Source organism: Numenius arquata, chromosome 5 (genome assembly GCF_964106895.1).
Source record: "Numenius arquata chromosome 5, bNumArq3.hap1.1, whole genome shotgun sequence".
Lineage (NCBI taxonomy): Eukaryota > Metazoa > Chordata > Aves > Charadriiformes > Scolopacidae > Numenius > Numenius arquata.
This window is the reverse complement of record NC_133580.1, coordinates 61,549,162-61,561,431: the sequence shown is the minus strand read 5'-3', so window position 1 is coordinate 61,561,431 and position 12,270 is coordinate 61,549,162. Positions and strand designations below refer to the sequence as shown.

The following is a 12,270-nucleotide window of genomic DNA, read 5'->3' as shown; positions in this document are numbered from 1 at the left end:
TCAGGAGTATCAGATGCTTGCCCTAAGGAAGGAATCGGCCTGAGCTCTGTTTGCAGGTTTCCATAGGTGGAGATAATCTCATACGACTCCCCGGCTCAGTCTCTAATGCTGCGGGTGCTGCGCAAGGCAAGACAGGACTTTACAGGGCTAATGCTGCTGACCCCTGCCTGACGCAGTGCTCAGGTCTCCAGAACGCCTCCGTACAAGCAGGATTTTGCTGCCCTTCCTGAATCGTCTTTCACCAGGGAAGACAGGATGCCATGCCTGGATCTGTTTAAGCCCACGTCAGCTTGTTTGCTGCTATGCTGAAACACAGAAGTATGGTCTTATTGGTAGCCCAATTGGTATTGCCTCAACAACAAAAAAAAAAACAGAGAAAGCCTGAGATTTACTCACAACTGTTTCTTACACTGTGCTCGGACTAAGTCTCCTTGTGGTTTTATTCTCTACTTTTCCCCCCAAGTTACCATGCAACTTCATCTTAGGTGGAAGGTGTATCTGTAGAGGTTCTTCCCAAACCCACACATCTCAAGTGCCACAGCTGCATACATAAGCTGTGACAATAACCAAAAGAGTTTAGGCCTTATGCAAGTAAAATTCTTAATGGCTACTTGCAGACAGAGCCAAAAGTGCAAAAACTTGAATGATCTCTGCTGGTACAGGGTTACATCAAGACGTGCCGTGAAATCGCTAAGGTGGGCCCTCCCATTTTTTGGGTATAGTTTGAAATTCACGCAGCACTGGGGGCATCCCTTGGGAGTATAGGTCTTCCAAACCCTTTTCCAGGTGACTGGAATGCCATAGACTCCTTCACCAAGTGCTGTGCCGCTTCAGAAGATGCGTTTAGCAAGGCATACAGCCATCAGAGTACCCTGAACACACATCTCTGCCTGTGGAGCTTTGCCTTAAAGGCCCTCCAGCAGAATCTGTGTGTGGAGGGAACGGGAAGGATTTCCAGGGTGTAGACTTCTTCAGGAGATACCATCTAAGTGTATGTTCTGCATCTTCTCTCCATCTCTCTTGCAGTACCAGCTGTTCTGGGATTCTCTCAGTCAATGGATCAGAACTTTAACAAGCAGGAAACATGACTAATTTTTAATTAATTAATTAATTAATTTTTTCAGTCCTTGGTATGGACTTAAACAGGTCTAAGCTACCTTTCCTTGGCTGGGAAAGACAGGTCACAGGCATGGTAGAGTATTAGTAGGGGAAAGACGTGGAACACAGAGCTTGCGGTAGATTATGTGTACATATAGGTGACAACTCTTGAAAACTCCAGTAACAAGGGGGTGGCTTTTCTGTGTGTCAGCACGCAAGTTCACACTGACATGTGTATGCTGGTAATGCAGACTTTAGATTACAGCTAGTAGATTTTACTCGTGAGGGACATAATTTCTTCTCACTTTTCCACTGATACAGTGCTCTAGTAATTAGGGTGAAGTTTACTGGAATAATATGTAAATGAAACACAAAGATGACAGGTTTTTTTATTAAAAAAGAAATTTTACCTAACCTACGTGTGCTCTCTGAAGATGAGGCAGGCGTATGTGGGAAGTCTGCTTTCCTCCAGGAGAGATAGAAGCAGCGAGTCAGAAGCCTTGTGATTACATACAAAATTGTTTATCTTAAAATGAATAAGCCTTGAGTGTGTCATTTCCAGTAGATGCATTTTTGTGTTTGATATGTTTCTTCTGGTAGATTGAGTGAGAAATACATGTAGTATTTCGGTAATTCACAGGTTTTATACAAGACTGTTGTCATACAAAGTAAGGGTGTAAAAATAATCGGTCCAATAGGTAGCTGAGTAGGTTTGATATTCCAAATTTATCATTAAAACAACAATGTGCTTTTCTTCAAAGGTTAACTGAGAGTTCAGGGACATAGAGCTGCTATTTCATTTTATTTCCTACTCATCTGCAAGGTTAGGCAAACACACGTTTTCTCTGTGAAAGAAATGCAATTTCATTAATTCCTCGACATCATAAAGACAAGGAAGAGACACTGGATTTTTAAGAAAGCATACATTGCAATTCCAAATGTAATACTGGTAATAGAAAGTGTCCTGGCTATTAGATAGAAAAATACGTAGTCAGTTTTCTGTTCTTCCAAGAGAGTTTGTGTTATCTACAGCTTCAAGAAGGAACTTGGGTTGTTCTGTATGAAGCTGAAGAAATTCAAGTCTGGAGGAAGGGAATGGTACTTGGTATCTTGGCAAGTACCTCATGCAGCCTTCGTAGAAGCCCTCTTGGCTTTGTGAGGTTGGTAATGCTTCTTGTTCAGAGCCTGGGAACCAACATTATCTGCAAGAATTGGTGAAAAAGTTGGTACAGAAATTTCTAGCCCATTATTTTCTTAAATTCATTAGCTAGTAGTGAGGAAGGCGGCGTTTCCCCAGTATGTGAATCTGTTCAGAGTTTCTGTTCTGTGACTTGAAATTTTTTGCAAGCTCAGCTGAAGGAAAAGCTTGCAATTTGATTAGTAACATTTATATCAGCCTGTGAAACCTGACAAGAAATTGAGTGTGGAATATGTGTCTCCCGAAGAGACCGTTTAAACAGTTCTCTAATCTGTTACAGAAAAGGCTTGTCCTTTTCATTCGTGCTTTATGCCTCTCTCCTTGTAGCTGCTTATTGAATGTTGACTCAAGGCTCAGTTATGCAATAAATAGATTTTTCCTCACTTACGCTGGGTATTTGTTTAGTTACATTCAGAGTGTAGTCGCAGTTGTTCCGAGTGCCTTGTCTGCTTAAAGCATCTCCGCTATCTTGTTTCCTCCCACTCCTTCCATTTAGGAGACTGAAGAGAAAAATGATTGTGCTCAAGTCTTGCAGAAGTACTGTTTTGTTAGCTTCCAGTTGACCTTTCTGCTCTGTGAGCATAACATGGAAAGGGCATAAAAATGATGGCTGTTCAAAGAACAAGGATGTTGTTATAAACTCCGAACCTCAGTGATGTACAAATGTTTACTTTTCCTGGTAGCGTGAGATAGCTTGTCTTCTGATTAAAAAAAAGAAAAAGCTTTAAAAGCAATTACCATCACTGTAGAGTGAAAAGAAATAATATATTGCGTGTGAAACTGCTGAAAACTACTTGCTTCTGCTTATGCTGAAAGTTACTCAGTTTCTTGGCATTTTATGCGTTCTGAGTTCTCGTTCCATGAGTGGTAGCTGATGTTAATGGCTGCTTGAGTGTTGGTCATAGTGGAAATAAGACTATGGCATTTGCTGTTAGTTAAATAAGTAGTAAGATAAATGTTGGTGTCCCTTTGTTCATTAGTGACTACTGGGAAGGTAGTTAATAGCCAGTTCTCAAGACATAGCTGTGAAACTTTGGGTAGAGAAGCAACCTCTTTATGTCAAATTCTGCCATCCTGTTCCGATTTTTTTTTTTGATATTGAGAAAAATGTTAGTGAAGGAATCCTAACACATCAGCACCTGTGGTGCATAGTCTTGCCATCTTTCCCTGTATCATTCTCTGAAATCGGAATTTTCCCACTGAGGGTATTTGTCAGAGCAGCAAAAATCCTTGTACTTGAGACCAGTTTTACTGGGAGAACAAGCCTTTACTTTGTTTGGGAAAGTTAAAACAGGAAAAGCAAAATAAAGCTGAAGGTTTGGTTTTGGATCACTGATAAGAAGAGATGAGCATCATCAGGGTGTTTGCTCCTGTCTTGCCAGGGTACGCTGGCCAGGATATGGAAATCTTGTTATTTTAGGTATCTGTTTGCTCTCCACTGTCTCATTTCTCATTTATGTGACTGGATTATGGCTTCCTCTGAAAATACATTCTTTGGAGCAAGAATTTTACTTGCCATCCACGTGCCATCCAGGAATTCCCTGTAGCGGACTTGACTGCGGCCTCTGGGCAGTGTTTGCCCTTTGGGGACGTGTCGTGTCTGTGTTGGGTGGATCTGTGCTGACTGTACCTGTTAAATCTGCGGAAAGTTAGTGCTTAACCCATCCGGTGGGTTTGTAGTCAGCGTGCCTTTGAGCTCTGGTGGCTACTCTTGATTTTTCTGCTGCTTGTCTGAAAGATAAGCTGTTGTGAATGCGACATGTTTAAACCCAAAAAGTCATCCTTCTGTTTAAGTCTATTTTACATCTAAGCTAAACAACAAGCTAAGGATGATGAGAGAGATTTTGAAGCTTCCCATGAGACTTTTAATTGCCTTTTTACTTACTGTTTGTGCAGATCTGCCAGGCTGTAATTAGAGTTTTACAGAGGGGAATGATCAAATAGAAAATAATCAGCAGCAGTGCTGACTGCAAGACTAGCTCACTTTTCACCTTTTATTTTACTATCAGGAAATGCTTATATATTATTGTAGCATTAATAAGGACTATTCTTGTGCTTTTAAAAGATCTATGCAATTATGTAAATAAATTGGGCCATTATTAGTACATGTTGCTGAAGTTTTCAAATGTAAAATATTGCTTTTTACAGTTATTTTATGAGCATTTGCTTGTAGCTGTGTTAAGGTTAATGATACTTGTAAAAGAGCCTAACATTTCTGAGTCTTACACAATTTACCTAGGCTGTATACGTTTTCTGGCAGTATCAATGCAAATGGATAGGTAGCTGTATGTTAATAACGTCTGAAGACTTCTGAGTCTTTTCCCTTCTTTTTTTTGAATTAGTAGTACAATATCAGCCCTTATGGCTAATTTCTCTGCTCCGCCTCGTGGTGCATGTGAGAACTTGTAGTAAGAAAAAAAGAAAGTGTATATTTATGAAGACCTTCATTTTGATAACGTTGACTTTTTTTGCTGTAGTTTTTTGGTTCTGTTTTATGTCAGAATGGGCATTTACAGTAATAAAGAAATATCTGTTATCTGTGTTTTTTGTAGTGTTGGAGTGCTCTGTGCATATGCTGCCAACCAGCATTTAACTAACCAAGTCCGAGGAGCAAAGAAACTGGTTAACAGTAACTTTAAAGATCTGAAAGTTTTCCTTAACGACACTCCAGCGGTAAAGAATTATTTGTTTATGGGGAATGGGGGTGGGAGGGAAGAGGTGTAAGTAAGAGGTATTGCAGAAAATAACTGTTTCTTTCTATTTGTTATAAATCACACCTAGAGTATTTTGTTTATTCTTTGTGTGTCAGTCTCATGAAGTAGAGTAAGTGATGCAAGGTAAGACATTTTCACATAGCAGTAGGTGTTTGGGAATTATCCTGATGGATCTGCATTCTTTGACCAACTTTTGAGCTGGGAGTGTGCTGCGATGATGCTTGTAGGCCCTTTTCCTCCTACTGAACTAGTGTAGATCTCTAGGAGAAGGTGAATCATTTGGAAAAAATACATTTTTAGAAGGAATACTTATAAAAAAAAAAGATATTACATGAAGACTTGGATTCCTTGTTGCACTTTCCTGTTTCCTTGTATTTTGAACTTAACTTGTATGCGCTCTGGGAGTGAACTACAATAAGTTCTTTTCCAGAAGTATTTTTGACTGTTTTTTCTTTAGACCAGTGTCATACTGTGCCACGCTGAACAGAAAACATTCTCTCCTTTCTACTTTCAAACTTCCCTTAAAGTACCAAAAGCAGTCCTCTGCATTGAAAGAAAAAAAGAAATGCTAATAAGGAAGACTTGCAAACTTTCCCATGTACAAATTTCAGTTCTTTAGGGATTAGGAGGGGAAAAAAAGTCCAACAGTCCTATTATCTTGGCTTTCATTAATTTTCATAGAATCATAGAGCTGCCTTGGTTGGAAGGGACCTTTCAGATCATCTAGTCCAACCATCAACCTAACCCTGACAAAAACCATCACTAAACCGTATCCCCAAGTGCTATGTCTACCCCTCTTTTTAGTTAATTTAATTTAATTTGCCTGTTTTACTTGCACGTGACTGATAAATTAGAAATAGGTGGAGTTCATACAATTATGTGGGATCCACGAGTGTGGTGGCATCCCAGTCACAGTAACTCTGGGCTCCCATAACCGACGAGCTGTTTTTCTGCTGGCAGAACTGTATGAGAACAGGATGCCATTGAATGTTTCCATATCCGGAGTTGTTCCCTGTACAATTATTTGTTTGCCCATGGTGTGCTGACAGTCTGGTGATGGAGGTCTATGGCAGGAAGTGGAGGTCGTGCCAACAATCTCTCTTAAAACAGAGTGCCTTTGTCGGCCTGGAGCTGACGCAGGGCGCAGAAGGATGTAATCCAGTTGCATCAGAAACCACTGGACTCCCCTTCGCAGCACGCTGAGTGCTGACAGCTGGAAATGTCAGGGTAGAAAATCCATTAAGTAGAAGTAACTATGTTAATAAAGAAAAAAAATAGACACTAGCTAAAAAGTTAATAAAAACGCCTGAATTATTGAATTTAAAAGTGTCAGGACTTGAACATTTGTGCCGGGGGTCCCTCAAAGTCTCAGTTGGGAAGTAGGTTTTTAGTTTCTTTGCAGGATTATTAATTTTTCTTTTTTTAGATTTGATGATACTTGATGATGCAGTTATCAGATATATCTTCTCAGTCATTTTGACAGACAAGGTACATGGGTATCATGTGCCCACACACATGTGTAAGAATTTTATAAGGATAGGAGAAGGACTTCAGCTTCTTAAAAAAGTCATAGAACCCAACTAATTGGCTCTGAAATCCTAATTGATGTCCTTGACTCATCAGTATGAGGTGTACAGCACATAAGAGGATTTGTAAAAAGAAGTCACATGTTAAGAGGTCGTGTCATAAAAGATTTGCAGACTGTGAGTACTGAGCGGTAACACTATTACTTCCATGGAATCGCCTTTTGTCTCTGACATTGCTGGAGACAATGCAAAACCTCTAGCCCTGCAAAATTTTTGTCCTCAGGTTAGCCTCGGAAGACAAAACAAACAAAAATATACCTACATCCTTCTTGGTAGGAAACTCAATTTTTGCCCTCTTTTTTAGAAAAAGGAGGTCTGCCTCATACTGTGTCATTTAATTATGTCCACTGCTGTATGATCGATAGGTTGGTTTGAGGGTGGTTTTTCTTCTGTTATTTTTTCTTTATTCCATGGAAAGTTTGAGATTGCAAGTCAGATAGGCTTTGGTACACATTTGAGTCACGTTTAAAATTGTAACCCCATTTGTCAAGTGTGTTAACCTTTACTTTAACTCAATTGGAGTAGGATTCATAATGAGTTATCTTAAACATGCAGAAATCAATGGAGGTTATTTAATGTCTTTTCAAATTTAGTACAGTAAGATTTCCACTTGGGATGGTTCTTTGGTAGCCTTTTGTCCAAACCCAGGATCTGGTGATAATTAAGTTGCTGCTGCTTATCGTTCCGGAGCCTTGGAAGAGCCCAAGTTGTGACTGGGCCAGATCCTGCCGGGGGTAAGGAAAACCCTTTGCATTAAGACGGGGCAGCCAGCCCCTTTCAGCAGGAGAAGCTCTGAGAAGCTGCCCAGATACAAGCCCATCTGGTTGGTGAATTGCTTCCAAATTACCACCCCATCAACTTGGCCACGTGTCTCTCCATAAAGGAGGAATTAATGCCACTAGAAAATCAAATAACAGAGCTGAAAACATGCAAAACCTTATTGGCCTCACCAGCTTGAAGCCTTCATAAGGCCAGAGTTCCTGCTACTTAACACTTTTAAGCTGAATCATTTACCCCACTGATGTTCCAATTAAGCAGATTTCTCAATTAAACACATCTTTTATGACGTGCAGTTCTGCCAAGCAAGGTTTTAAAATACTTAGTTAAATGAAAACAGTAGAGTGTCAGGATTCTGGGGGTTCGCACAAATATTTTGATTGTTTCAAAGTGGCGCTTTGTCTCATTATTTAAAAACATTACTTTTTTCCAGTGATTTTAATAGGTTTTTTTCATCATCATCTTTTCAGCAAATTGACTACTTGGTGAGCCAGTACAACACAACTAAAGATAAAGCACTCTCTGACCTAAACAGTAAGTACTACTTTTTGATTTAAAGGGAGTTAGCAATGTGTATTTAAAGACTTCAATGGGATGATATAAATAGCTTATAATGCAAAGTGAAATTTTATTTGTAAGAATATGGTTTTCAAGCAGAAGTGCTGTTCTTAGTGGTAATTGAGACTAAAACCTAAAATTCTCCTCACATAAAATGTCTCGGAGCAGTTGTAATGTATATTATACCTTGAAATAAAAATCTTTTATTAAATTGCTTATACAATAAGTCAGGCTAATATTTTATTTTCCTTTCTATAGTTCAGTAGCCACTAATACTTAATGCTTTTTTAGAATATTATTCCTCAGTTATTAATGGTGGAGCCAAAGGTCAAGGAACAGAGCTACTAGCTGTTTTGATGGTTCCAGCGAGCAAAAGATCTCTCTATTTGTTTATTTTTGTTGCTGTACCTTTGTCCCCTACTCAGCTAGAAGTTGAGGTATAAGCTTATCTTCTTTCTAAAGCTGCTTAAGGTATTTACCATTTTAGAACAAGCAGTTGAAGAGCAGGAGATAAAACTTGAAATACAACTGCTGCACTTTCCCCTTCAGCACAGTTACAGTGGGAAGCGTCACCTTTTAAAGCTCTCAGTAAACAGAAGCAACAAACCCCCTGGTTTTGGTTTTTCTTTTTTTTTTAATTTAAGCATCACTTTCCAAAACTAATAATAATAATAATAGAAAGGGCTGACTGCATTCAGTGCAGATTAGAACTCAAGATGCACTGTTAACAGGTGTTAGTAAATGTGTACAGGTCTGCATTTGAGACTGAAGTGAAATACATAAATACAAAATACAAAAAAATGCAATGTAGTGACAGGACAAGGGGTAATAGTTTTAAATTGGAAGAGGGGAGATTTAGATTAGATATTAGGAGGAAATTCTTTACTGTGAGGGTAGTGAAGCACTGGAACAGGTTGCCCAGGGAAGTTGTGGATGCCCCATCCCTGGAAGTGTTCAAGGCCAGGTTGGATGGGACTTTGAGCAACCTGGTCTAGTGGAGGTGTCCCTGCCCATGGCAGGGGGATTGGAACTCGATCTTTAAGGTCCCTTCCAACTGTAACCATTCTATGATTCTAAAACTTATTTTAAATAAGATTGTTGCTGGGATCAAACTATGCAACTGTGGCAGCGTGCCACTTATCGCAAATTGGCTTATCGTGCCCAGAATCTATGCTTCTGTCTAGGTTTAAAATCTATTTTAAAGGTAATTTTCAATGCAGCCAGCTTGGCATACCCTGGAGTCAGTGTGTCTTGGCTGTATGAGGTAACTAAAGCTCATTGAATGTGGTTGCGAAAGTAGTAGTAGCCTTCCTACTTAATTCTAGGCAGGAACACTCTGGTATAAAAAAGTGTGTATCATCTTTAAGTCAATAATAATAATAATGAATTGACATCTGCATTTCAAGTACTAGCTTGTTGCTTCCCAGGCGCTTCAAATAAAATCTCAAATTAAATATTTATTTGTTCTCAGTGCCAATTTAATATGTTAGTTACTGGGAACCTAGCTGGATCTGGGATGAGAGTGCTCATCAATAAATAAAGATAGCTTTTATTTTCTTGAAATACCAGAATTAAGTGTGTGACACCTGGGGACAAAAGGATTTCATTCTAAGGGAATCAACAGTAGCATAAACCTCGAGAGAAATGTAGATGAGTTCAGTTTGCCCGCCCTAAGGAGACGCTGAAAAGCGTTTTCTGCTTGATAAAAATTTCTATCCCAAGCCAGACATGACAATGCTGACAGTAATGGATGCTTCTGTACTGTGCGGTATTATTGCCTTATCAAGAGCAAAAAAAAAAAACCCTCAAAAAGCTGTTCATTGTGATCAGGAGAGATGGGGAGGGACTCTTTATCAGGGAATGTAGTGATAGGATATGGGATAATGGTTTTAAACTGAAAGAGGGGAGATTTAGATTAGATGCTAGAAAGAAATTCTTCCTGTGAGGGTGGTGAGGCACTGGAACAGGTTGCCCAGAGAAGCTGTGGATGCCCCATCCCTGGAGGCGTTCAAGGCCAGGCTGGATGGGGCTTTGAGCAACCTGGTCTAGTGGGAGGTGTCCCTGCCCATGGCAGGGGGGTTGGAGCTCGATGATCTTTAAGGTCCCTTCCAACTCTAACCATTCTATGATCTGGAAATGGAGGGGACCCATCAACTACCTAAAGGATGTATTACGTGAAGATGCTTCACCAAACTCTGCTCGGCCTCTGTCTGTCTGTCTGAACCAAAGCTTCATCTCTCTTAGTGGGTGGAGAGGCAGGAGGGTTTGGTGGAGGGGGTAGCGGTGGGTGGGCATGATGCCAGTACTGCAAGCATCCATGCTAAATGTCCTGCGGGGCAGGATGGGGGCGGGGAGGAGGGCAGGGACCGGCAGACATCGTGCTTAACACGCTTAAGGGATTTCAGCAGGGGCGGCTGGCAGGTCTGGTGGGTGACCTTGACATTGCTGGAGGCATGAGGAACAGGAGAAAGGTAAAGAGTTCATTTTCTTGTTGCTCTTGCGCTATGGAAACATAGTGAGTGGCGAGAGAGTATGCCACAAAATTCCCATCCAGATGTTGGACCTCTTTAGGATAGATTGTGGGGAAAAAAGAAAAAATCTGTTTCCAAAACAGCACTAAATACAATGAAATGTGTGTTTTGGAGTTTGTTGAAATGTTGTGTCTTTACCTGTATGGTCAAGTGCTAGTGAATGTTCTCTGCCATATTTTGATTTACTGCTTCCATTTATAGGCCTGTAGCTTGCTAAAGGAGAACTGTGTTCCTGTGTTATCTTCTGTCATTAAGTACTAACTGTCAGGCCTTAGAGAAATTTTAATACTATATGTATAGTTTGTTAAGTCAGGGTCTGACAGCACCTATGCTAAGAGATAGTTTAAATTGAACTAGTGTGTAATGGTTTTTTTGGTCTCTCCCTCCTACAGATGTTGGACCATTGCTTGGAAGCAGAGTTCAAGAACAGCTGGGAAAAGAAGTGCGTCCTGCACTTGATGCGGCTCTGACAATGGCAGGAGGTAAAGATGTACAAGTTGTTGTATTAATCTTCTGTTGCCATGGTAAGACAGGCATCACCTTTCTAATGCACAGCTTGGGATGGCTTTGTGCAGTACGATGATTCAACCTTGCCATTTTTCTACGTGCCTTGATGTTGCTTTCAAACTGAGGATTTCAGATATTTTGAGTTTATAAATCTATTTAAAAACTAAGTAAAGATTTATGTGCCAATCATTGAAGAGAGATGAAATCCAAATTCCCTGCTCCAGGTGGTTGTCCCTTTCCATTGAATATTAGGAAGACGACGAGAACTGCTTTAAGAGCTGTCCATAGGGCTTTGCAGGTTAGCCCTCAACAGGTCAGGGAATGAACATTCAGTGGTCCTGTCCTATACGCTTCCAAGCCTGTTATGAGAGTGGTAACCATCGTTTCTTGGGTCTCTGAGTTTAGCATCGCTCATGCTTAGTTCTGTCTCCCTTTAAAGAAAATCGCCTTTTATTATTTATTCCATTTAAGGGTTTTTTTCAGGAATCAGATACAGCTTATAAAGCAAACGGAAAGGCATCGGTGAGCTGGAGTCACCTTGGGTTTTTTTACCCATTAATTCTTTCTCATTCATTCGTCATCATTGTCCTTTTTTTTTTTTTGCTTTATTTCTCTTATTTGTCTTGAAGTCAAAGTGGAAAGGGCTATCAAAGGTAAAAAATACAGTAAAACCTTGTGTTGTGTCAAGTGCACTTTATTTTTGTAACTAGTGTATTTTTAGTTGTATCTGTGTGGGTTTTTTGTCTACTAAATACCTGTTCAGTGGTTGTTTTTTGGTTTGGTGTGATTGGGATGAAATCTCAAGCCAGACAGTGTCGAACACTCTGTAATGTTTGCTGATGCAACATGATCTCTTTCCCTTCCATCTTGCAGCCACATACTTTGTGAGTTGGGTTATACCCAAAATACTGTTTTGCGGGCTTTCTTTTCATTTCTAATGGCCAAGGGTTAAAGTTCTTTACTGAAATCCCTGGGTAAGGAGAGGAAGGGAAAGGGTGAGAAAAGTTGTCGGGGAAGTGGATAGAATCTCAATAAAAGTAACCTGAGCGTATACATTTGTTTGTAGGAAAACATAAGTGGCATCACTTATGTTTTCCTCCAAACAAGTGATTTTTTATGTGCAATAAATACATATTCTGTGTTAGAGGGTTTTTCTGGGAGGGAGGCACAGTTGTTAAAATCAGTATTGTTAAGAATATCATAGCATTTACACCTGTGCACTTTCTCCCCATATCTGTATCTATAGACTTGTTTCTAACTACTTTTTTTTTAAAAAAAAAACAAACAACTTTACATCCTTG

At 39.9% G+C, this 12,270-nt stretch overlaps 1 protein-coding gene across 4 annotated transcripts in view; it reads left to right on the top strand.

The window, feature by feature from the left end:
- Positions 1-12,270, top strand: part of PROM1 (prominin 1) — a 56,586-nt gene that overhangs the window by 23,730 nt on the left and 20,586 nt on the right. For all 4 annotated transcript variants that reach the window (XM_074147353.1, XM_074147351.1, XM_074147352.1 and 1 more), the window contains 3 exons: positions 4,849-4,969; positions 7,844-7,907; positions 10,855-10,944. In XM_074147353.1, coding sequence (XP_074003454.1) covers positions 4,849-4,969; positions 7,844-7,907; positions 10,855-10,944 — 275 coding nt within the window. The remainder of the gene's footprint in view (positions 1-4,848; positions 4,970-7,843; positions 7,908-10,854; positions 10,945-12,270) is intronic.